Consider the following 27,685-nt stretch of genomic DNA (forward strand, 5'->3'; position numbering starts at 1 on the left):
CTCCTTTACTCTACTAGTGCATTCGTGAGTGATTTAGAGTGTGTGCCAAATATCAAAAACTGTTTCATAAATAGACACTCGATTGAACTCGTTTTTATCTAAAGCACAAAACAAGGCATTCATAGCCTTGGCATTTAAAGCGAAAGTTTTCTTCTCCAACTTATTCCAATCGTTCATTAGAAGAGAAGACCTTTGAATGATATTTTTCATAAGATTCCATAACTTAAAATCCATTGAAATTAGAAAGATCCTCATTCTAGTCTTCCAATATGTATAATCCGTCCCATTGAAAATAGGTGGATGTGTAATTGAATGACCCTCTTGATTGTCGACAAAAGCCATCGCTTTTGGATTTTAAACCAAATCAATAGTAACTGAGCTCTGATACCAATTGTTAGGATTGAGTCGACACTAGGGGGGGGAGTGAATTAGTGCAGCAAATTAAAACGTTGATTTAAAAATCTTTGTATGTTAAGAACGATCTCAGAAGATAACTTGAAAGCGTATTTGTTCATAAGGGTAGTGAAAGCCAAGTAAGAAGGAAGTGAAGCTATTGCAAAGTAAGTAAATAGCAATAATAGAAATGCAAACTAGAATTTATAGTGGTTCAGTTGGTGTGACCTACATCCACTTTCGATTCCTCCTCCGTCGAGGTCATCGACATCCACTAATGGTCTTCCTTCAATAGACGAAGACCAACCACCTCTTTACAGCGCTTTCTCCTTTTCACAGGTTTAGGAAATAACCTTTACAAGTCTCACACCTCTCTTGAATGATCACAATACTAGAAAGGGAGGACTCTTTGTACTTTTACAACACTTCTAACACTCTAAGAATTCAAGATTTTATTCACACTTTCGTGCTTTTTAATGCAGAAAAGGGTAAGGTATTTATAGGCCCTAATGACTTTATAATTGGAGCAAAAAAGTGTCAATCCCTAGATTTCGGGGTACTGGCGGTACCACCACTATTATTGGACGGTACTACTGCCTGTAGATTGACATTGAGCAGTACCACTACCTGATAGAGCTCGAAGACTGAGCTATGGCGGTGCCACCACCTGATAAGGGTGGTACCACTGCTAGCAGCATTAACTATCGGCGGTACCACCACCCATACCACTTGGGAGATTGGGTCACCAAGTGGTGCCACCGTTAACCGTGAGTTCAGGTGCTAAATGGGTTGTTCAACCAGCCCAATTCAGCCCTGTTAAGGGCCCAATTGGCCCCTAATTAAGTTAGTGGGATTACCTCTTAATCCTAACTCAACTTAAGGTCTAACTACGATAATTAAGACACTTAAACAAGCAATCTCTTGTCTGGTATGTTGATTGTTCTTTCGGCAAACTTCTCGATGAACTTCCGATGAAATCTCAACAAACTCCCGACGAACTCTTGGCAATCTTCCGACGAATTCTTGGTGAGCTTCTAGTAAAATTCTGGCACATCGTCCGAATCTTTGACATATCGTTCGATCTTTGACTCCGACCCAACATCTGCTTTATGCCTTACTACTATTATAGTTAATCTTGCACACTTATCTCAACATATAGATTAGATCAAACACTTTACCAATTGATTTCATCATCAAAATCCGAGATTCAACATGTCCCCAAAGACTCCTAAAGAAAGGGCGAACATGGGTAGGATACTCTATGCCTTAGCAATAGGGTCTATCATGTATGTCATGCTATGTCCCAGGCCTGATATAGTGCATGCTTTGAGTGTCACGAGTAGGTATCAAGCGGATCCAGGCTTGGAGCACTGGAAAGCAGTAAAGTGTATCCTTAAGTACTTGAGAAGGACTAAGAATCTTTTACTAGTATATAGAGGTAGTAGCCTTAGGGTTGAAGGCTACACGGACTCAAGTTTTCAGTCCGATATCGATGATAGCAAGTTAAATTCGGGGTATGTATACACCTTGAATGGAGGAGCAGTATGCTAGAAGAGTTCCAAGCAAGATACTACTACTGACTCGACCACAGATATAGAGTACATTACTACAGCAAATGCAACAAAAGAGGGAGTCTGGATGAAGAAGTTCATCATAGATATAGGAGTCGTGCCAGGTAGCAAGGAGTCGGTTCCCTTATATTGCAACAACAACGGGGTGATTGCTCAAGCAAAGAAAGCCAAGTCTCATCAGAAATCTAAGCATGTTTTGAGGAGGTTCCACTTGATCAGAGAGATCACGAACCGAGGAGATATAGTAGTGGAAAGAGTTTCAATCAAAGATAATATTGCAGATCCACTAACAAAGCCGTTGTTTTAGATTGTCTTTGAGCGTTACATAGGTCTGATGGGGATCATACACATAGGTGATTGACTTTAGGTCAAGTGAGAGATTGCTAGTCATAGGTGCCCTGTAAGCCAATCACGTGAGTGATGGCATGTGTGACTTGACACGTAGTGTTTTTGCTTATTATATTTTGGCATTTATTACTATATATTGCTTGTTGCATATATATATATATATATATATATATATATATATATATATATATATATATATATATATATATATATATATATATATATATATATATATATATATATATTGTGATGTCATTGGATCTGTGCAATAGGAATTGGATCGTGATAAAATCACAATAATGTGATCGATTCACCTTTAAACACAGATCCTAAGTAATCCCAGTCATAAATTACTCAAGAGGGACATCGAGATAACCGGATAGACTGGTGTGTTATATACCCATCCATATGATGGATGCAGGTGGTCTCTGTTAGGATCAAGAGCACTAAGAGGGGGGGGTGGTGAATTAGTGCAGCGGAAAACTTTCGACGATTAAAACTGCGTTCGTACGATAAGAGCAATTTCGATAAAAAAGCTGATTCGTAAATCACTTTAACTTGTGATCAAGCAAGATACAGTTAAAGCAAGTCTATGAAGATAGTTTGCAGTTATGATGGAACTTAGAATGTAAGCGTAAACTGAAATATGATGTTCGTACGATAAAACTGATTTACGTCTAAATACCGATTCGAAAAATACTGAACTTTAAAACACGATCGTAAATGCGCAGAAGACAGTAAGCTATTGAGGAGGTTTGCAGTAAAGATAATATGCTCAAAGTAAATGCAAACTGAGATTTAGAGTGGTTCGGTCAATCTTGACCTACATCCACTTTTGGCTTCCTCCACCGACGTCCACTAGAGGCCTTCCTTCAATAGGCGAAGGCCAACCACCTTTTTACAGTTTCACTCCTTTTGACTGGCTTAGGAGACAACCCTTACAAAATTTTCTTTCCTCTCTTGACAAATCAAAACTTTGAAGAAAAGAGGAAGGAGAATTTTTAACTCATACAACACTTTTGAGCTCTAAAAATCACAGAGTAAGATCAAGATTTCGGTGGTTTTTGGGTGCTCTTTCATTGCTAAAAGAGTGGGGTATTTATAGGCCCCAAACCAGTTTGAATTCTGAGCTCAAAACTGCATCTCCCGGAATTCCAGGGTCTGGCGGTTGCATCGCCTGACTGGGGCAGTTGCACCGCCTGGCAGAGCTTGGAGACTGAGCCTCTGGGCGGTGCCACCGCTTGTTAAGGGCGGTTGCACCTCCTGCCAGAGCTTGGAGACCGAGCTCAGGCGGTGCCACCGCCTGACTGGGGCGGTTGCATCGCCCAACTAGAGCTCGGAGATCGAGCTCAGGCAGTTGCACCTCTGTTAGAGGCAGTTGCACCGCCCAGCCAAAGCTCAGAGACTGAGCCCTGGGCGGTGCCACCGTCGACCCAAGCGGTGCCACCTCTGGCCAAGTAATTTGGGTCCGAATGGGCTAATCCATTCGGCCTAATTTGGGTCTGTCAAGGGCCCAATTGCCCCAAGATTAAGTTAATGGGATCACCTCCCATTTCTAACTTAATCATCGTGCTAACTACGAATTTCTTAAGACATTTACTGCAACTTGCTCCGGTGCGTCAATCGCTTCTTCCGGCAAGCTTCCGTCGATCATCCGATGAACCCTCGGTGATGCTCCTGCGGACTTCCGGCAAACTCCTGGACTTGCGACGATCCACTTGGCAAGTTCCGACGAGCTTCTTTGGCAAGCTCCTGGACTTCTCGAATTTGTTCTCGTAGAACCTCCGACGACCGTCCGGACTTCCGTCGAGCTCTCGAACTCCCAACGTGACCATAGTCTTGACTCCGGCGCAACTCCTACTGCATGTCTTACTTTCATTGTAGTTAATCCTGCACACTTATCTCGACATATGGATTAGATAACAAATGACAATTGACATCATCATCAAAATCTGAGATTCAATAGTCTCATAGCTGCTTGTGTAGGGAAACTAGGGATATAATACAAGTGTTTATTCGGGAATGAGTTCATTGATTAATTCGCTTACGGAATGCTGAATGGTTGATGATGCCTTATTGTCAAATAGTGATTTCGTAGTACCAGTGGTATATTTGGTCCTTAAACTTGAGACACCAAGGATGTACTGTATGAGTGCTCCACTTTTTTAATACCAGACTTATAGGTTTGGATGTCCCAGATTTAACACAGCTATTCATCGGGAGTGGTAGTCAACCTTACGAGGGCTATTGAGTGTCGATAGAGGATCTTCCACTCTTTGTGTCATGAGAGGAATGTCTCATGTATTCTTGCTTAGACAAATCTCTGGCCAAGGTCATTCGGAATAAGAGAGAAAGAGTTCTCCGGGAGAATCCGATTAGAGCGAGACTCGAGTATAAACCATATGGGTCTGACAACACCATACCCGGTATACTGTCTCTAGAATATTATATAGATGAGGGACTGATTGGATTCTCCTATATTGTTTGGGGACTACGACGTAGTGGTCTAGTACATTCGTAGTCGATGAGTCGAGTGAATTATTATGGAGATAATAATTCATTGAGTCAGAAGGAATTCTGATAGGTATGACTCAAGACCAGCTCGATATTGGGCCTAGAGGGTCACACATATATAGTATGCATTAAGATAAGTAGAGGTTTGGATATGAGATATCCGCTAGAGCCCCTATCTTATTGGATATTCAATAAGCCCCCGAATTATTGGATCATATGGATGAGATCCAATAAGAGCCCATAAGAGATTATTGGATAGAGATCCACTAATCTAAGAGGCTTAGGTAGTTGGATGAAGATTCGATACCCAATAGGGGAGGATCCATTAGGGTTAAGTTGACAAGGGACTTTTATAAATATGAATGTTTTAATAGTTTATAGGCTAGACCTTTTTGCTTCCTCTCCTATTCTCCTTCTCCTCTCTACCTCAAAGCAGGCCTGAAGATTTGAGAAGCGTCATCACAGCCCTGCTGTGTGGATCACCACTAGAGAGGAGAGCGCTTGACCTCCTTCACCCTCTCCTAGAGATCTGCAGGGATTCATGGATATACGATCTCCTTATGTAACACAATCTATCTCACCCGTGTGTTTTCTATTTCGTAAATTTTTGCGCACCAATCTTCACACAACAACGAACATATCTTTAGGAATTGAAGATTTTATTTTTTATTCTTTTGTTGCGCATGTGATGTCACCCCCAAGATTTCCCTACACAAACAACTTAAATAAAGTTTAATTTTAGATGTTGATTTAGAGACCAAGTGCTTGTGAGAATAAACTTTTCCTTATTAGCTTCAAATAAATACTAGTGTAAACTAGCCAATGCAACTTGTCTTCATGGTAACAGTTTGTGAAATAACAAGCACTTAGAGGTTCAATTATGAAATATTTCAAGATTAAAATTCATGTTAATGAGTCCTGAAATAGTTTTGTATGTTATGATATTTCATGGCTTCACATGTTCTAACAAAGACATATGGACAATGACAAGGAAATGCCAAAGCATACCTAAGTTTTGGAACAAAAAAAATTACCACTATCTATATTTCAGTTTAGAGAGGTTCACTTTCCACTAAGTTTGAATCTTGAAAGTTTCAAGTTACTAGAAAAATGAGGCTTCATAAGTTTGGAACACGTACATCAATTAATGAATTGCCAACTTGTCACGGACTTAGCTGGAATTGCCTAAGGCGTGAGGCACCCTTGCGGCCAAGACGCGAACTTAGCTTGCATTGCCAAAGTCGCGAGGCACCCTTGTGGCAAAGATGCAAACTTAGCTTGCGTTGCCTAAGTCGTGCTTCGCCCTTGCGATATTGCTTCGCAAATATCAGCCCACTTGCAACCTCTTGCAAGTCCCGAAGGACCTATAAAAGAGAAAGTTGATTAGTTCGAAAGAACGAGCGACGGACAAGTCCCGACGTCTCGCGAAAAGAGAGAAAGCTTTACAAGCAATTCAATGAGCACCTTGAGTGCACAAGAGAAAAGAGGGAGAGGGGGAAAACAAAGACTTTAGAGGGTTGAACGAATAGTTGCAAGTCCACAAACAACTACTCACCTGGTGCCGGGCGCGACAACAAGTTCCCGTCAAGGTAACGTGCGAACTTGCGAAAGGTTGTTCAATGCCTGACACTATACCGAAGCCCCATCCAGCCCTATGCCACTTGGGGGTTTCAAAGGGGCTGAGATGGCTGATGTTTTGGTGAGTGGAGGCGGGCTACAGAAAACAGCCCGCGGCACACGAAAACGAAGCTGTTTTGGGGCTGTTTTGCTCGGTTCGGTGAGCGGTCGCTTTATAGCACTGTAACTTGTTCGAACTTACATTTTTACAAGAAAAATGACTCAAAACCAAGGCAAAACAGGCTGCTAAGTAGTTGTACATGTAGATGAGAGTGACGAACGGTTCGTTGAACGGAGTTATTGCGGGTGTGCGACGACCGTTCGTGACATTCTCCACCACTTAAACTATCGATGCCCTCGTCGACGCTTGTTTGTAGTTGTTGATGATTGCTTCTTCATGTCGTAGGGCGTCTTCAGGCTCCCAACTGGCTTTAGTTCGGGGAAGCTTTCATCACTTCACCAAGTACTCTGTCTGCTCAGCTCCATTAGGTAGCTTTATCTTGCGGTCCGCCAGAATGGTTTCAACTCGCTTCTCTTAGGAGGCTGTGATAGGAGGTAGCCGAGTTGGAATACTTCGGGAAGCATCTTGCAGATTCGAGTGGTAGGCTTTTAGGTTGCTAGCATAAAGAACGTTGTGAATTTTGAACCACGCCGGTAGTTGCAACTTGTAAGAGACGTTGCCTACCCTGCTGATAATTGGAAAGGGCCCTTCATACTTGCACACCAATCCTTTGTGGATTTTGTTCCTAAAGAATTGGAGTGATGCTGGTTAGAGCTTTACCAATACCAAATCGCTAACTTTGAACTCTTGCGGTCGCCTTCCCAAGTCTGCCCACTTCTTCATCCTTTTTGCCACCTTCTCCAAGTAAGCCCGCGCAATATCTGCATTTCGGTGCCACTCCTTTGCGAAGTGGTAGGCTGACGGACTACTCCCAGTATACCTAATTGCCATGGTGTGCGGAGTCGACGGTTGTTGTCCTGTAATGATCTCGAAGGGGCTCTTGTTGGATACAGAGCTCCGCTGCAAGTTGTAGGAGAATTGGGCAATGTCTAACAGTTTCACCCAATCTCGTTGGTTGGCACTCACGTAGTGCCGAAGATATTACTCTAGGAGTAAGTTTATCCTTTCAGTCTGGCCATCCGTTTGGGGGTGGAGGCTTACGAAGAAGTATAACTTTGACCCCAACAATTTGAATAGCTCGGTCCAGAATCGTCCCAGGAACTGAGCATCTCGATCACTAATGATATTGTGCGGGACTCCTGAATACTTCACAACATCCTTCATCATCAGCTTGGCCGCTTCTTCTACTGAACAGTGTAGGGGAGTAGCAATGAAAGTTGCATACTTTGAAAACCGATAGACCACCACGAGTATCGATCCGAGTCTCCCTACAAGTGGCAAGCTTGATATGAAGTCCAAGGAAATGCTCTCCCACGGCCTTTTTGGTACGGGCAACAGCTCCAAAAGTCCCACCGGCTTCCGTTGCTCTACCTTGTCTTGTTGGCAAGTAAGGCATGTTCGAACATATTCCTCCACATCAGTCCCCATCTTCGGCCAATAGAAGGCCCTCTCCACGAGAGCTAACGTTCTATGAATGCTTGGGTGTCCAGCCCAAAGGGAATCGTGACACTCTCTTAAGAGTTCATGCCTCAAATTATCCACTCGGGGAATATAAACCCTATTCCCTTTTGTGTAAACGAGTCCCTCCTGGACTCAAAATCGTCGTGTCTTGCCTTCTTTGATGAGTTGCATCAGGATAACTGCCTGGGGGTCACTATACAGTCCATCCCTGATCTTGGAAAGGAAGTTAGAGTGCAATTGACTTGCTTGGCCTCTGCCCTCCAATTGTACTACATTCACGTGCTCTATTTTCCGACTCAATGCATCGGCCATGACGTTTGCCTTCCTAGGCTTATACTCCATTGTCATATCAAATTCAGCCAAGAAATCCTACCATCGTGCTTGTTTTGGGGAAAGTTTCTTCTGTGTTTGGAAATAGCTCAGAGTAATGTTGTCTGTCCTAAGCACAAATCACGATCCGAGAAGGTAGTATCGCCAAACTCATAGACAGTGGATCACCGCTATCATCTCCTTCTCGTGCACTGGATACTGCTGCTCGGCTTCGTTGAGCTTGCGACTCTCGTAGGCCACCGGATGACCTTCCTGCATGAGTACTCCCCCAATAGAGAAGTCCAAAGCATTTGTATGGACTTCAAAAGGCTCCCCATAGTTTGGAAATTTGAGCACTGGTTCTTCCATAACAACAACCTTCAGATCTTGGAATGCTCTTTCACATTTGTTTGACCACTTCCAAGGCTGCTCCTTCTTCAATAACTCCATCAGTGGAGTTGTATGCTTCGAATACCCCGCTATGAAGCATTGATAGTAGTTGACGAAACCAAGGATCTCAACTTTGGCACCTTCTTTGGAGTTCTCTATTCTGCAATCGCTTGCACTTTTGATTTGTCCATGCAAATGGAACCATCACCGATTCGATGCCCCAAGAATAAGATCTCCGTTTTGGCGAAGTAGCATTTCTCCCTTTTTACGAATAAAGTATTCTCCCTGAGAACCTTGAAAATTATCCGAAGGTGCTGAACATGCTCCTCGAGCGTTTGGCTGTATATGACGATATCGTCTAAGTAGATGACCATGAACTTGTCCAAATACTCCTTGAATAGTTGGTTCATGAGAGTGCAGAACATGGCCGGAGCGTTGGTTAAGCCGAAAGGCATCACCAAGAACTCAAACGCTCCATACCTGGTCACACAAGTAGTCTTCGCTTCATCACCTTCAGCAATGCGCACCTGCCAATACCCCAACCGAAGGTCGAGTTTCGAGAAATACTTAGCTTTGCCCAACTGGTCGAACAAGTCCGTGATGAGCGGGATGGGATACTTGTTCTTCACTGTCACTTTGTTAAGGGCTCGGTAATCGACGCATAGTCGGAGGCTCCTATCTTATTTCTTCTGGAAAAGAACTGAAGCTCCGAAAGGTGCTTTAGAGCTGCGGATGAGACCACCGCTTAGCAATTCACCTAACTGCTTCCTGAGTTCTGCCAACTCTAGCGGAGGCATGCGGTAGGGTGGTTGCTAGTTATAGGTGCCCAGCAAGCCAATCACGTGAGCGATGGCACATGTGACTTGATATAGAATCTTTTTGCTTATTATATTTTGGTGTATATCACTTTATAACTATTGCATATATGCATGTATATATTGTGATGTCCTTGGATTTGTGCAATGGGAATCGGATCGTGATGAGATCACGATAATGAGATCAATTCACCTTTAAACACATATCCTAAATAATCCCAGTCATAGGTTACTCGAGAGGGACATCGTGATAACCGGACAGACTGGTGTGCTGTATACACGTCCATATGATGGATGCAGCTGGTCTCATAGTTGTCGTGTAGGGACACTAGGGATACAGTACAGGTGCTCATTGGAGAATGAGTTCACTGATTGATCCGCTTACGGAATGCTGGATGGTTGATGATGCCTTATTGTCAGACAACGATTCCGTAGTCCTAGTGGTGTATCTGGTCCTTAGACTTGAGACACCAAGGATGTCCTGTATGAGTGCTCCACTCTTTGATACCAGACTTGTAGGTTTGGTTGTCCCAGATCTAGTACAGCTGGTTATTGGGAGTGGTAGTCGACCTTACGAGGGCTATTGAGTATCGATAGAGGATCATCCACTCTCGGCGTCATGAGAGGAATATCCCATTTGTTCTTGCTCAGACAAATCCCTAGCTAGGGTCATTCGGGTTGAGAGAGAAAGGTTTCTCCGGGCGAATCCGATTAGAGCGAGACTCGAGTAGAAACCGTATGGGTCTGACAGCACCATGCTCAATATACGGTCTCTGGGATATTAGATGGATGAGGGACTATAGGTACATGGTAACTGAGGACAGACAGGTCCAATGGATTGGATTCCCCTGTATCGTCTGGGGACTACGGCGTAGTGGCCTAGTACGTTTGTAGTCGATGAGTCAAGTGAATTATTACAGAGATAATAATTCACTGAGTTAGAAGGAGTTTTGACAGGTATGACTCACGGCCAGCTCGATATTGGGCCTAGAGGGTCACACACATATGGTAGGCATTACGATGAGTAGAGGTTCGGATATGGGATATCCGAAGGAGCCCTTGTCTTATTGGATGCAGATCCAATACACACTAGGGGAGGACCCATTAGGGTTTGACAAGGGACCTCTATAAATAGGAGAGATTCAGAGCCTCATAGGCTAGAGCCTTTGCTTGCCTCTCCTATTCTCCTCTCCGTCTCCACCTCAGAGCAGGCCTGGAGTTTTGAGGAGCTGTTAGGACTCTAGCTTGGAGAGTCCTAATTGAGAGCGACATTCATGTAAAACTGTTAGGACTCTAGCTAAGAGAGTCCTAATTGAGAGGGGCATCCATTTAAAACTGTTAGGACTCTAGCTAGGAGAGTCGTAATTGAGAGGGACATTTTGTTAGGACTCTAGCTAGGAGAGTCCTAATTGAGAGGGGCATTCATGTAGGAGGTGTTTTCTTAGAGAAGAATTAGGAGTTGTAAGGGAATAGGAGTCTTGACTAGGAGTCCTATTAGAAGTTGGTTAGAAGTAAGAGTCTTAAGTAGGAGTCCTATTAGGAGTTAGGGTTTAGAAGCCCTATAAATAGCCATGTATTCCTTCTCTTTTGATAAGCAATAGATGAATCTTTTCTGCAGCCTTTGAGCAGCAACTTGGAGGGAGGAACCCCTATAGAGTTCCAAGGAGGCCGATCCCTTAAAGAGATCAACCCCAAGTTTAGAATATGCAAGGGTTCTAACACCTGGTATCAGAGCAGCGTTCTTGGCGTCTCGCTGCCCTTCCACAGCCATCCATCAACCCTCCACAACCGCCTAAAGCAATTCCCACAATTGCTTAAAAGATCGTCACCGAATTCCGCCATCATCTCCACCACCGCGGATCATCCTTTGATCTCCCCGTGAATTGCAACAGGTTCTGGTTTCCTACCTTACTGCTGCTGCAATTTAGTTATCCTTATTCGAAAATCCAAAAAAAAAAATTGTTCCTATATTGCTGCATAAACTTTTCGTCACAAAGTTTTCATCTCTACGACGAAAGATACATTGCAGAATTCCAACCGCATAGCACCATCTGTTTGATCTTGCTACTGTGCTTTTTCTATCCAAATTTCTACGAAATTTTTATGACATCTTTGACACTTCCTAACAGTAGATTTCCCTTTGGTTTCAACAAAAAATTCTCAATATAAACTACTGAACTTTTATGTCCAATCTGCTGCACTTGAATTGCAGAATTCAAGCCGCATAGCACCATCTGTTTGATCTTGCTACTGTGCTTTTTCTATCCAAATTTCTACGAAATTTTTATGACATCTTTGACACTTCCTAATAGTAGATTTCCCTTTGGTTTCATCGAAAAATTCTCAATATAAACTACTGATCTTTTATGTCCAATCTGCTGCACTTGAAAATCTATGCTGCAGAAAATTTCAGCTGCATATCGTTGCCTTAACCCATCTATTTACAATCTTTTTTGAATGAAATTTCTTATACACTTCATATATCATCTTGGCTTCCATCTAAGATTAATCTATTAAGAAATTCATCTCTAAAAACAATTTTATGTTGCTGCAAATTTTCATTGTAGCCCGCTGAAATTTTTCGACAATAATTCTGCAATTGCAACTTGCACCAATTTCCTTGCTATTATACTGCCGAAATTTTCTTGATTAAATTAGATATCCTTGCTGTCATATAAACTGTGATTTTGTTATCAATTCCCTCCTCAATTCTCTCAAGTTTTTGGTGGAAATTACGTCGAGAAATCGTTGTTTCTTCGACGATAATTCTACTCTTACAAGACAGCACATACTTGCTGCAACTTCGACGGATTTCTGTCAAACCTTTGCTATCATCTACCACAGATCCAAAACTTTCATCCACAGCCCTAAAACTCTACCAAACCACACCCTCAAACTGCACCCAAAACAGCCACAAAACAAGCCTAAACCGCAGCCTACATCCACCAATCCACCAACACTTTCGGCCATCACTTCTCTCAACCTATACATGCCTTTAACCCAACAGCAAAAGAGAGATCTTAACATCATTGATTTGGGGCCATATACTATGGCATCTAAAGAGGCAATCAATGCTAAATTCGAAGCCTTGGAGGCGCGAATGAAGGATAAGATTCGGACGCTCTTCACCGAACTCAGATTGGGCCGACCACTAAGCCCGAAGAAATCATATCAAGGAGAGAGCTTTGCCCAATCACACCAAGCCCGAAGAGATGACATCCAAGGGAGGGTAGGCTCTATGACCAACCCCAACTATCCATGCATGCGAGTGGACTTCCCTAGATGGGAAGAAAGAGACCCGATTGGTTGGATCTCGCACGCGGAGCGATATTTTCGGTACCACAAAACCGCGGATGTATCTATGGTGAAAATTACAGCTATACATCTTGAAGGGGATGCTATACAGTGGTTTGACTAGTTTGAACATACTTATGGAGTCCTTTCATGGCGACAATTCAAAGAAGGACTGCTGATCCGCTTCAGACCAACCGATTACGAGAATATTGACGGACAACTAGCAAAGATCCGACAAACCTCTACCATTCAGGAGTACCAAACCAGGTTTGAAAGGTTATCTAATCAAACTCATGATTGGTCTCAAAAACAGCTATTGAGAACCTTCATTGAGGGCTTGAAGCCGGAGATCCGAGGAGAAGTTAAAGCGCGACAACCGTATACGCTTATGGCAGCCATCTCTTTCGCACGACATCAAGAGGAGCAATTGAACCATGAAGCTCGGAGGACTAGGGTCGCTCCTCAACCAGTAATATTGAAGCCCTTAGCCCCCCCTACTTTCGACCAAGTCCCTACACCAAAGAGGTTAACAAGAGAAGAGCTTCGGGAGCGATATGCGAAGGGGTTATGTTGGCATTGTGACGAGCCGTGGAGCCGTGAGCATCGCTGTAGTAAAGGAGGACTTCTTATGATTGAACCGATAAAAGAAGAGATCATTGAACATTCAGAAGAGAGCCTTGAACATGAAGAAAAAGATGCAGAAGAAGAGCCACAACCAACCAAAGTTACGGTACATACACTAGCTGGCTACTCAAACCTACAAACGATGAAAGTTGGAGGCCTTCTCAAACAACAACCGATCCTTGTTCTCATCGACACGGGCAGCACTAATAACTTCCTAAACAGTAAGGTTGCTGTCCATATGAACTTACCTATTGAGAATTGCAGCAGGTCTGTCGTTAAGGTCGCCAACGGACGGATTTTGAAGTGTGATCATAGGTGCCCGCAGATGAAACTGTTGCTGCAGGACCAAGAGATAATTGCAGATTTCTTCCTCCTCCCTCTTGATGATCATGAGGCCATACTCAGAATTAAATGGTTAATGATATTAGGTGATGTTTCCTGGAATTTTATGAAACTAATTATGAAATTTTACAGTAAGGAGAAACAGGTGACATTACACGGGAAACGTGGGGGCGACATAACAATGATTTGCACACAACAAATGGAGAAAGTTTTGCATAAAGCATGCAGCGACTTTTTGGTACAACTTGAGCAGCAAACTAAGGGAGAGCCAATACAATTTGAAGATCCAAACCTACTTCCTTTGCTTGCTGAATTTTCAGATATATTTGACGAATCGTACAACCTACCTCTTACCCGTCGGCATGATCATTATATAATGACTCTTTCAGGCAAACCTCCAGCAAATACTCGGCCATATCAATATCTCCTGAATGATGAAATAGAAAGGATTGTAAAAGAAATGCTCAAAACAGGAGTTATTCGGCCAAGTTGCAACCTCTATTCTTCACCGGTGCTCCTCATACGAAAGAAGGATAGAATATGGCGATTATGTGTTGATTACCGAGCTCTCAATGGAATAACCACCAAGGATAAATACCCTATTCCAATAGCAGATGAATTACTAGATGAAAGGGAGCACAAATCTTTACAAAGCTGGACCTTCGATCCGGGTATCATCAAATACGAGTATGCGAAGAAGACATACCGAAAACCACCTTTTGAACACACAACAACCACTATGAATTTTTGCTTTCTTCAAAAGAAGGTGGAATATCTTGGGCATATCATATCAGAGGAAGGTGTGGCAGTAGACCCCTTCAAAATTGGAGCAATGCAAAACGGGCTGACCCCGAGGAACATAAAATTGCTACATGACTTTCTGGGTTTAACAGGCTACTACTGCAAGTTCGTGAAAAACTATGGAGAGATTAGTGCACCAGTTACTTCCTTACTGAAAGAAGATGTCTTCCAATGGTCGGACAGAGCCTCCGCTGCCTTCGACAAACTTAAGACAGCCATGACGACGACGCCGGTGCTAACACTACCAGATTTCAACCGACCCTTCATTATTGAGGCCGACGCATCTGGAGTCGGAATTGGAGCCATTCTCATGCAAGATGGTCAACCACTCACATACACTAGCAAGGCATTATCTCCCTCCCATCAAAATAAGTCAACATATGATAAGGAGATGCTTGTCATTGTGCGCGCAGCAATGAGGTGGAGACCCTACTTGATTGGTCGACGATTTCAAATTAAAACTGGCCATAAAAGCCTCGAGTACTTTTTGGAGCGAAAGATATCATCCCCTGAGCAGCAAAAATGGGTAACAAAACTTCTTAGATTTGATTATGAAATAACTTACAAAAAGGGGAAAGAGAATGTTCTTGCAGATGCGCTTTCGCAACTACCCGAGCAAGCTGAAGTTTCGGCCATTTCACTTCCGACCAGCAACTTTCTTAAGGATATTAAGATGGAATGGCAGGAAGATTCAGAGACTAGTAAGTTTATAAAAAAATTGGAGGAAGCACCAAGCTCCGTGGCTCATTACAATTGGGACTCAAAAGAATTACACTATAAGGGACGCATTGTGCTTATGATAAATTCTACTTGCATCTTCACGAGTAGATTTTGGACCAAGTTATTCTATATGCAGGGTACTAAATTGAAAAGGAGTATGACATATCACCCACAAATCGACGACGAGACAGTTGTAAATAGGTGCTTGGAGACAGCCCAAAGCCACCCACCAAATATGACTACCCAAAGAGAACTCCAGACCCAGCGAAGTGCCATTATTGATCGACGGATCGTGACTCGACGATGACGACCCATTAATGAAGTTCTAATACAGTGGGCGAACCTACCAATAGAAGATGCCACTTGGGAGAACTATGACGACTTGAAGATTAAATTCACAGAATTCATGAATCATCAGCCTCGAGGACAAGGCTGATTTGAAGAGGGCGGGTCTGTTAGGACTCTAGCTTGGAGAGTCCTAATTGAGAGGGACATTCATGTAAAACTATTAGGACTCTAGCTAAGAGAGTCCTAATTGAGAGGGGCATCCATTTAAAACTGTTAGGACTCTAGCTTGGAGAGTCCTAATTGAGAGGGACATTCATATAAAACTGTTAGGACTCTAGCTAAGAGAGTCCTAATTGAGAGGGGCATCCATTTAAAACTGTTAGGACTCTAGCTAGGAGAGTCGTAATTGAGAGGGACATTTTGTTAGGACTCTAGCTAGGAGAGTCCTAATTGAGAGGGGCATTCATGTAGGAGGTGTTTTCTTAGAGAAGAATTAGGAGTTGTAAGGGAATAGGAGTCTTGACTAGGAGTCCTATTAGAAGTTGGTTAGAAGTAAGAGTCTTAAGTAGGAGTCCTATTAGGAGTTAGGGTTTAGAAGCCCTATAAATAGCCATGTATTCCTTCTCTTTTGATAAGCAATAGATGAATCTTTTCTACAGCCTTTGAGCAGCAACTTGGAGGGAGGAACCCCTATAGAGTTCCAAGGAGGCCGATCCCCTAAAGAGATCAACCCCAAGTTTAGAATCTGCAAGGGTTCTAACAGGAGCGTCGTCGCAACCCTGCTGTGTGGATCACCACTAGAGAAGAGGACGCTTGACCTCCTTCACCCTCTCCTAAGGATCTGCAAGGAAATAGGGATATACGATCTCCCTAGGTAACACAATCTACTCTATACGCAGTTTTAAGTTTCGCGGATTTTGCGCACCAATCTTCGCACGGCGACGAACATCTCTTTGGGAATCGGGGATTTTGTTTTCTTGTTCTTCCGCTGCGCATGTGATGTTGCCCCAAGATTTCCCAACAGTGGTCTCGCTGGAGGCTTCACTCCTGGCTCCAGCTCGATGTTGTGATCCACGCCCCTGCGTGGTGGAAGAGTCTTCGGCAACTCGGGTGGCATAACGTCATTGAACTCTTTCAGGACGTTTGCCACCACAGCAGGTTCTTGAATGGCCTTCTCGTCAAGTGGCTCTGGCTTCATAGCAACCACGAAGGTTAATTCACCTTTTCGCACCCCTTTCTTTAGTTGCAATGTTGATATATGTTGCGGTTCCTTGGTTCCTCTCCGAGAGACAAGAACCACGTAGGGGTCGTCGCCTCCCATCATACACAAGGAGTTTAGGAACGGCATAGGCACCAACTTCGCCGCGTGCATAAACTCCATTCCAAGAATTACTTGGAAGTCATGCAATGGCACCGCCATCATATTGGTGTTCCCGCTCCATGTTCCAATCTTGATGGGAACTCCCTTTGCCAACCCGGAGATTCGCCTGGCCTCCGAGTTCACCGCCTTCATTCGACTTGGGCTCTTCTCCAAGATCAACCCAAGTCGCTTTGCTTCTCGATCGACAATTAAGTTGTGGGTAGCGCCCGTGTCCACCATTGGACGAGTTGTTTGGCCATTGAGCTTGATGTCTACATACATTAGCTCGCCACTTCCTGCTTTTTGTTGCCTTGTCGTCGGGTTCTCCCCCACTTGACCCCACATGACGTTCAACAAATGCATAGCTCCCATCCGGGGTCCTTGCGACTCCTCATCGTCGCTGCTGGCTTCAGAACTACTCCAACTAAGAGTGACAGCCTTGCCCTTATCCGATTTGGGAGGGTGGATGGAAGCTGTTAAAGCATTGAGTGCTTATTTTTGTGGGCACTCCCTCACCATGTGTGGCCCTCCGCACAAGAAGCATCCGCCAGGTTTCGGGGCCTTGCCTTTCGGGCTTGGCCCTTTGTGGGAACTCTTCGTCTTTTGTTCGCCCTCGAGCTCCTTCTCTCGAGAATGTTTTGGAGGGCGATTACCTGAAGATTATTTCCTTCTCCCTAGGTCTTTGAAGGAAACAAAGTCGGTGAGCCTTTTTGTAGTAGCAATTGCCCCGACCACATCGATGAAATTCCTTCGATTTAGTTCTTGTTCAGCCCATGGCTTCAAACCATCGAGGAAGCTAAATAACTTGTCCTTCTCAGACATGTCCTGTATGTCCAGCATTAGTGCAGAAAATTATTTCACATAGTCTCGAATGGTGGTACTCTAGCAGAGTTGTCTCAACTTCCTTCTTGCGATGAACTCTGTGTTCTCTGGTAGGAACTGAGTTCTCAACTCCCGCTTCAAGTCCTCCCATGTGTCAACATGACACTGACCTTGTTGGATCTCCTCCCAACGGGTTCGCCACCAAAGTTTCGCATCTCCGTTCAGATACATTGTATAAAAACTTTGGTATCTTCAGAATCGGACCTCGTAGCTCGAAAGTATTGTTCCATGTCGGACAGAAAATTCTCGAGCTCTTTGGCATCTCTAGCCCCTCCATAACCATAAGGCAACGCAGGTGTTGCTTCCTCCCGCATTTAGTTCTCTTGTGAGCATGACCACATTTGAATGAGTTCTGCCACAACATCCTGTAAGTGTTGCACGGAGTCTTAGGTGTCATCAGACAATCGGTCGACTAGGGCCTTGACCTTGTCGATCCTGGACTCCACTTCCTCTTGCGAGCTCTCTACCCCAACAAGCCTTTGTTGGCCATGGTAGAGTTCCTCCATGCTCGCTTCAAGAACATCCAAGCGGGTTTTTGCCATTGTGAGTCTCTCCTTGTGACTCTTTTTCCTAGTTGGCGCTCTAGATTGAGCCTCCTTCGCTCGCGGAGAGTAGCCAACTTCTCGCTCATCATGTTCGCTGTCGCGATCCTCTTGAGCGGCTCCAATAGCCTAAGAGCGAGTGTGCACATGCAGCCCACCTGCGGCTGCTTGGGGCAAGGGTTCGGCTTGCCTCGTCTTGATTCACCACGATGCTTTGCCATGGAGAAGTTGCGAAGTTACTTCGCTACTCGCTCGAAGTGCTTGCCCGCTCTGATACCACAATATCACGACCTTAGCTAGAATTGCCTAAGTCGCGAGGCACCCTTGCGGTAAAGACGCGAACTTAGTTTGCGTTGCCTAAGTCGCGCTTCACCCTTGCGATATTGCTCCATAAAGATCAGCCCACTTGCAATCTTTCACAGGTCTCGAAGGACCTGTAAAAGAGAAAGTTGATTAGTTCGAAAGAACAAGCGACGGATAAGTCCCGATGTCTCGCGAAAAGAGGGGAAGATTTATAAGCAATTCAGCGAGCACCTTACGTGCACAAGAGAAAAGAGGGAGAGGGAAAAAACAAGGACTTTAGAGGGTTGAACGAATAGCTGCAAGTCCATAAACAGCTACTCATCGGGTGTCGGACATGACAACAAGTTCCCGTTAAGGGAACGTGCGAACTTGCGAAAGGTTGTTCAACGCCCGACACTATACCGAAGCCCCATCCAGCTCTGTGCCACCCGGGGCATTCAAAGGGGCTGAGATGGCTGACATTTTGGTGAGCAAAGATGGGCTACAGAAAACAGCCTGCGGCACACGAAAACGGAGCTGTTTTGGGTTGTTTTGGGGCTGTTTTGCTCGATTCGGTGAGCGGTCACTTTGTAGCGCTGCAACTTGTTCGAACTTACATTTTTACAAGCAAAATGACTCAAAACCAAGGCAAAACAGGCTGCCAAGTAGCTGTACATGTAGATAAGACTGACGAACGATTCATCGAACGGAGTTATTATGGGTACGCGACGACCATTCATGACAAATTGGGACTTACAGTGGTAATAAATAAATGTCCTCCCACATGGCGACATACAAAATATTGCTTCATTCGTTCACTTGTAATGCTAAAGGCAGTGATCATATTCAGTGTTGACCTGCTTTGTTTTGCCTCCACTGATTCCTATTGTCTGAATGTTATGTTAGCAATCAATCTCTAGGTTGTGTTTAGATCTCACCATATTGTGAGATGGTGGAGGCTTTGCATTTGTGTGCATTTTTATCTATCACTTAATCTAATAATTCCTTGTCCTTTTTGATAATGTTAATGAGATTAAAGACACATCATGATTTGACTATTGATAATGTTCGAAGAAAAACAAATTTTAAATTAATTTATAAGGATTAAAAGAGTGAATATCATTCATTTTGATTTAAATATTTTAGGATAGTAGTTTAAGGTCAATAAGACAGCTAGTTATAGAGGTGGGTTGATAATATTTCTCATATTAAAATTAATCCTTTATTAGGGCGTTATTTCTACCATGAACGGTGAACAGGAAGAAGGTGTGTATGTAAGTCTAATATCTTAGTGAAAAAGAGATTGTTCAGATCATAAAAACACCTTTATAGTCTTTCATTTTCTTTGAATGACATGCCATGAGCTGAGTGGTAAATGGGGTGGGTTTATTTATTAGTAGACTAAGAAGATAATTTTCTTTGGACTTCTTTTAAATCTCTAGTGAATGATATATTTTGCTGCTCCTTTTCTTTTCTGTAATTTTTGTGAAACATTTCAAGGGATGACTAAAATTCAAATTTCCTGCCTTCCAAGAACATGAAATAAATGAGCATTCATTTTTATTTCTTTCTTTTACATTCTAAATGCCACCAAAAAAAAAAAATCTTGGAATCTTTTCATCTTTCCTTTCAATCAAATAGATCCCTTATGGCAGATTTGCCTAACTTCACACACAAATTGAAAGATATCCTAAACTTAGTGGCCAAAAGAAAGAATATACCAAATCACTATTGTTGACACTTTCTTTTGATTGTCAAGTGGCACCTTTGTTCCTTGCCAAGTTCACTCAAATTGTTCATGTGCCTTCTTCCACACAAATTTTTTTTTAAGGGTGATTCTCCTTAAAAAATATCCTTATTTTAGATATTTTTTAAAATAATTATATTTATTTTAATTTTTTAAATCATACCCTATAATTTAAAAATATCCAAATTATCTCTCCTCTTTTATCATGTTTCCATCGTCGCCCTTGTTATCATCGACTGCTCGGTTCGATCTATTCTCACCTCCTCCGCTATCGTCCTATGTCTTACATTGCCTCCCATCTCCTCTGTCTTGTCGGAGTTGCCACCCGCAGCTCTCATGGAATGGCTATTGCCTTTTATCCTACCAAAGCTACCATATGTAGCTCTCGCATGAGGAATGAGAAGGCATGAAGGCTCCTGCTAGTACTCTGATTTACTGTCACCATCTATATCATCAAAGCTACCACCCCCATAGCTCTCGTGCAAGAAGGAGGTGACGATAATGGCTCTCACACCTCCTTCTTCCTCTTATAAGGGTTGCGGGTGATGATTTTGGTGGGGCAGATGGTGACAATAGTTCTCCCACCCCCTCCTTCCTCTTGTGAGGACTATGAGCAATGATTCTAACAAGGTAGAGGGGAGGGGAGGTGATATAAAGCACATGGGTGATGGTGGAGGCGACAAAGGATAATGATATATGGAAGAATAAGTGACAACAGGTTTGATGAGGTAGACAACTCCACAACGTTAACATCAATGAAATAGAACGAAGAAGGATAATTTGAATAGTTTTTAAATTAGGGATTATGATTTAGAAAAAATCAAAATGGGAAAAACTATTTGGGAAACGCCCAAAATAAAGATATTTTTAAAGGAAAATGGCCAAAAAATTTATCCCTTTTTTTTATCAGAGTTTACAAATACATTTTCATCCCTAAATCTGGTTAATAAATATAACATTATCGTTTGCTCACACAAAAACTGATAATACCTTTTATTTCTTCATATCCGTACAATTAATCAACCCGAGCACCATCGACATGTGCATTAGTTATATTTATAAGATAATATAAAAATCATTACTTATACAAAATAATGAGTGAATTCGAAAAAGAAAAAACTCTTTGTCCTAAAAAGCACCCCTATTTTGGTTCTTTTTCTGTCTTTTTTATCTTTTCTTGGTTTTACCCACAGATTTAGTTCATCAAACGGCTCCATGCTTTTCAGTAAAATAATTTTATTTTTTGGAAAATAAGCTTATGAAATAGAATTAAAATTATAATATAATATATTTAAAATAATTTACCATACATATCAAAATATTTCAGTTATTTATATTTTTAAATATTCCAGAATAATTTTATAACTTTTAAAGGTATTCAAATTTAGTTTTAATATCTATACATTTCAATATTATTCAGTAAATAAAGACCCGGATATAGAATTTTATGCCTTCCAGAATATTTTTTCCTAATTTTCATAACTTTTAACATTATTTATTTTTTATTATTAATTTGGTTCATTTCAATTTATAGAACCGGAAGAAGAGAAAAACCTTAAAAAAAAATAAAAAAATTATTTAAAAAATTAAAATATATAAAATTTTTGATTAATTATATATTATATTTGTAATTAGTTATCTTTAACATTTCGATTCTTATACTTTCAAAAATTATATTTGGATTCTTATATTTATTTACTAAAGTGAAACTTTAATATTCTTATAAAAAATTAAAAAGATAATTTTATATGATTAAAAATTAAGAGAAAAAAATTTATTGAAGTAATACAGTTAAATGTTTTACTTTCATAAGTATAGGAACTTAATATAACTTGTAAAAGCATAAAGATTGAGATATTAAAGATAGTTAATTATAATATTAATATATAATTAGTCCAAGCTTTTCTATAGGAATTCGCCTTTAAATAATTGATGTCAAGAATTCGCCTTTAAATTAATATGTGAATTTCATATTATTTTTGAGAAAAATTAATCGGCTGCCATCTAATTGATCTCAACGATGCATCGCCAATTGATTTGACATTGCCGTGCCCACAAATCAATCTAAAAGCGCGTCCCTCCCATTCTTCATTTTGTTGGTAACTCTTAGCTCGAGCTTTGGTTTATCTGCGAGGAGGGAAGGGAAGGAGGCGACGAAGACGAAGATAATGTCTTCTCTCCAGTTCTTCTCTCCCACCTCCCAAAGCCCTAATATCAAACCCAATCACCTCCTCTCGTCCTCCTCCTCGTCCAAGAACTCCGTAACCAGAGCCACCAACTTCTCCACCTCCTTTTCTTGCTCCACCTCTCAATTACCCACCGAGAACCCCAACCCCAATCCCTCCAGATGCATCTGCTCCTCCAAAAATCTCACCTTTAGTTCCGCCCGCTGCATTTCCCCGCCGAAAAGCTCCAACTTTTGGGTTTCCCGGCCGAGGCAGCGCCGGAGTCAGGTCGGATGTGGGAGAGGAGTGGAAGCGCGGGACGGCGAGGTCGACTCTCCGCCGCTGTCTGACTGGAAGAGTGGTGGCGGTGGAAATGGCGACGGAGGAGGTGGGAATGGAGGAGAGGAGGGGGATGAGAAGGAGAAAAAGAAGGGCCTTTTACCGGAATGGGTGAGTATTACCAAGGAGGATGCGAAGACTATCTTGGGGGCGTTGGCGATTTCCTTGGCCTTCCGAACGTTCATAGCCGAGCCGCGGTTCATTCCTTCTCTTTCGATGTACCCAACGTTTGATATCGGTGACCGCGTTGTCGCCGAGAAGGTACCCTCCTTTGCTTTTAATCTGATGATCTTTATCCAATTAGTAGTCAAAGTTCAATTTTTATCATCAGTTCTGTTGAAGTTCTTAGAAGGGGGAACGAAATTTGGATTTTATTGTGTTATTCTTACGGGAACTGATTTGATTGTTGGCTTGGTTGCTAAAGTATTGAAGAAAAAAATATCGGATTCAAGTTCTTGATGCTGTTGCTGCATACAAAATGATTACCCCAAGCTGCGTGCATGATTTGGGGTTAGGACCCCAAACTAAGATCGCGTTGAGTTGGTTGGAAGGTTGGTTTTTGCCACTCCTAACCTGTACCATCCCTGTTGGTGTCATAAACAGCCGGAAAAAAATTTAGTGCAACGAGGCACTTGGGCTTGTTTAACCCCAAGAACTTGAGTTTGGAAAAATTTTATTGTGCATGATCATGGAATTTTCTTGCCCTAAAATGACTCAAAATTGGCATGCTTTGTAATATACATATTACTTGTAAGCTGTAAAGCATACATGTTAAACTCTGGAAATTGTCTCGTCTGTAGAAAATCTAGTACAAACTAATGGCTAGTAAATGCTAAAGCTTAACCCATCGGAGGGATAACTTCAGCTCTTAGTGATTTTTTATGTTGGTTTCCCCTTTCATCTTTCTATAAAAAGTCACATTGGTGTAACTCAGTCATATTTTTGCCCATTAATTTTCTGCTTTCTCGGATAATGTTTTCATCAATTCAAAATTATGAATGCTTACCAGGTGAAGATGTGATTTGTGCACCTAAAATTGCTGCATCTAATTGTATTTCTTCTTTCATTAGGTTTCGTATTACTTCAGAAAACCATGTGTAAATGACATAGTCATCTTCAAAAGCCCACCAGTTTTGCAGGTAACTAAAGTACCTTCAAAGACCAAGATTCATTGTATGCAAATTTTCTACAATCCTCTCCGCTTTCTGGAATGATACGTGCAGGAAGTGGGATATACCGATGATGATGTATTTATCAAAAGAGTTGTTGCCAAGGAGGGTGATGTTGTAGAAGTGAGTAACTTAATTATGCTTTGCTCGATTGACAAAACTTTTACAGTGATAATTGTATTGTAATATTATTCTAATTCTTTTGTGTTTGGATAAGAAGTAGTGTGACTATCTATATTATGTTATGATGTTGTATGGATGTTCACTTCATTTCTTATTGTTGTAATGGGTTGAGAATGAGATATTGATATGATCTCCTAGACATGACATATTTACTTTATAAAATCTTATAAGTGAAATGGCATCCCATTCTGGAGTTCTTACCAGGAATCAGACGCCACATATTTCAAATGTAGAAGTCCTAATAATGGTTACATGATCTTTATATGTTCTACGATGATAAGGTAAACCACTTAAGTGCCTGCATATTTGGATACCAACTTACCATGAATTCTAAAGTTTCCAAATTGTATCTTTTCACTTGGAAGATTTTATTTAGTTTAATTTGGTGGGTTGTCACCTGCCTTTAGTTCATTGGTTCAGGTTATTCCTATCTTAACTTTGATTATTCTGAACTGAGAATAGTGCTACCAGGCAAGGTTGATCCAGCTCATTGAGGTAACTTGGTTAACTAACAAAGAAACATAGGTTGTAGCAGATTAGTATGGAGAAATTAGTCCAGCTTTGAATGCTTTTGTGCATTATAAGAATTATAGGTATCTGCAACACAACATTTTGGATTATGTTATGTGTGCGCGATGATGTATGCACTTGCATTGGTCCATGGCACATGAAGTCTAGGGCTAGTTGGTTCACAAGACAAAGTTTGTAGATAAATGATTTAAACTCTTATGTTGTATTTGCTTGTTGAGTGCTTCATTGTTTTTAGTTCTTCTTGAGTGGATTTAGAGTAGGGATTTATTATTCAGATTGTTTTTGTATTACTTGATTTGCAGCTATAAATGTGAACCATCTCCAATTGTGATAAACTGGATCATGGATTTCCACAGTACAGGACACAAATACCATGAACCTGGGATGTTGACCTGATCAGATTTTAAGGGGGGTATAGCTACAGTGTAAATAAGAATGTCTTGCAGATTATATATGCTAATGGAAACCTTGTTTGTCAATTGAAAGCTAAGTGCCAATAAGGAGTGATCTTGCCAAGGTTAATTCTTGGGTAACTAGAGAATTTGAATTTAAGTATCTGGTAGCTGCATCCAAATGACCAAATCAAGAAAGTAGCTCTGAAATACTGAATGTGTTTGTACTCGGCCTTGTTCTGATGTCTGTTCTCCCTGCCTCACTTAACTGTGTGGAACATGTAGAGTTATTAAAAAAAGAAATGCCTATATCCTCTTTGTTGACAAATGTTGGAGATACTCTAAGTATTAATAAACAGCTACCTACTGCAAATAGGCCATCATGTTTTGAACATTATCTATATATCCATGTCTGAATTAAAGAATAATGAAAAAGCTGCTTGTGATAAAGATTTGAGTAGCAATTCGCTGTATTAACTGGAACAATACTGCTGCTTAGATTTATACCCATTTATGTTACTTCCTGTATGTGATTTTTCCTTTTAATTCGATAAATGAGTGAAGACAAATCGTCAGCATTCCAATTGTTAGCTTTTGGTAGCACGTAATTTTTATTTGTGCAGAAAGAATTGCTGATGATTTTCACTCGCTTTGCAGGTTCACAATGGCAAATTAGTAGTAAATGGCATAGTGAAAGACGAAGATTTCATTCTTGAGTCACCGTCTTATGAGATGAGCCCAATTGTAAGGATTTCATCATTTCATTTTTAGCTTTTGGTAATTAATGAGAGAAATATGTGGTAAAATATATCTTCAAGATTGCAAAGAAATACTCCAGCATGATTTTTTTTTTTTTAACTGCAAAATTATCCTTGTAGTCTACTGTCCAACAAAAATTGAAAAGCAGACATGCTATGAGCATTAGCAGACTTTATCAAGGAATAATTATATCACCGCTCTTGTTGAACTTGGGGACATTCTTTATTGTGGTTTCAAAGAAAAAAACTTGTACATTCAGTGAAAGTTGTTCTGCTTGCTTCACATGTTTGCTTTTGCATTTTTTGGTAATAGCAAGATTTCTGCCTGTCAGGTAAGCATGATATTTTGTTTAATAATGCGTTTCCAACTGTTTTTTCAGCATAATTTCTTCAAAATAGAAATGTGCTTCTTTAACATCCATTGTGTCATTCTGCCGCAGCAAGTGCCTGAAAACACTGTATTTGTCATGGGCGACAATCGCAATAACAGTTATGATTCGCACATATGGTAATCTTTTTTCATTAACAGATTAGCCATTAATTTAGCCCTTCAATTTAATATCAGAATATTTCAATCTGGGATACCTTCTGTCTGACAAGCTATCCTTCAGGGGTCCACTTCCTGCAAAGAACATACTTGGCAGATCAGTGTTCCGATACTGGCCACCAACTAGAATTGGCAGCACAGTACTCGGTGAAGGTGGGGAAGATATGAAACCAAAGAACAGCTTAGTTTCAAAATGACAAGCAAGATGTAGGATTCTATTCCTGGAGCCTTGAATGGGAGATGTAACCACCTCAATTCTGATTCCATCAGCTTTCAAATGCTCATTCGTTTAATCAATAACATGGGGAAAATTGGTTTGCAAACCAATTTTCCCTTTACATTCTGCAAGCTTCAAAGATCCACTTCCTTATGAGATTGTTCATGCATCAACTTAATATCAGTTGTCAAGTGACTCATCAGAACTAAGGTACATGCATTTGGTTAAGAAATCACATGCAGCAGGAAAAAAGATTACTATTATCTTTTCCATGAGAAATTGCTCTGTTTCGAATTCCAGTTATCGGCAAGATTGGTGCATCAGCAGTCGAAATTATAGCACTATTATAATTTCTCTCTGATCAACCATAGGCATCTAAATTATGTAAATTATTACATTTTTTTGTCATGCATCAAAAGCATGATTAGGGCTTTGTTAGCAAGCTTATAATTCATTTCCCTTTTTTATCTTCTGGAGATAAAATACATAAGTAGATACAGGTTTGTGAACAACCTCTGGATCAGAGAATCAATAAATCAAGCACTAGTAAGAAGGGAAGGGTGGTAGTAGCTGTAAGCAAATTAAACAATTGATAGGGGCAAAATTGTCCTTTCATAATTTGACACATGTACACCAGCTCAAATGATAACATGGACATCAACACAACCCAAAAGATGAAATTTGCCACATCGGATAGGCCATGTCAGCGATTGTCATATCACGTGTAGCGAAAACCATTATACAAGAATGATTATGCCATGTCATCGATCATCATGCCACCTTAGCAATGAGGTGATTGTGTTATGTCATTGATCATCCTATCTGTAGTCGAAATTGTCACGATCGGGTCATGTCATGGGTCATCTCCGTTTCTACTATCTTGACTACTAGAGTTTCATGATCACTTATTTCGATTTTATTAAATTTAAAATTGAAACCAAATCGTTTTGATTTCAATTTGAT

General features: G+C 41.3%; 1 protein-coding gene across 1 annotated transcript; it reads left to right on the forward strand.

Moving 5' to 3' along the window:
- The first annotated feature begins 22,498 nt into the window (after positions 1-22,498).
- LOC103971250 (chloroplast processing peptidase) lies at positions 22,499-26,985 on the forward strand. Its single transcript, XM_009385230.3, has 6 exons — positions 22,499-23,186; positions 23,996-24,064; positions 24,149-24,217; positions 25,858-25,944; positions 26,399-26,466; positions 26,570-26,985. The coding sequence occupies exons 1-6, from the start codon at positions 22,590-22,592 to the stop codon at positions 26,700-26,702; spliced, it is 1,023 nt and encodes a 340-aa protein (XP_009383505.2). The 5' UTR covers positions 22,499-22,589; the 3' UTR covers positions 26,703-26,985.
- The last annotated feature ends 700 nt before the right edge of the window (positions 26,986-27,685 follow it).

This window comes from Musa acuminata, chromosome BXJ1-11 (assembly GCF_036884655.1).
Source record: "Musa acuminata AAA Group cultivar baxijiao chromosome BXJ1-11, Cavendish_Baxijiao_AAA, whole genome shotgun sequence".
Classification (NCBI taxonomy): Eukaryota; Viridiplantae; Streptophyta; class Magnoliopsida; order Zingiberales; family Musaceae; genus Musa; species Musa acuminata.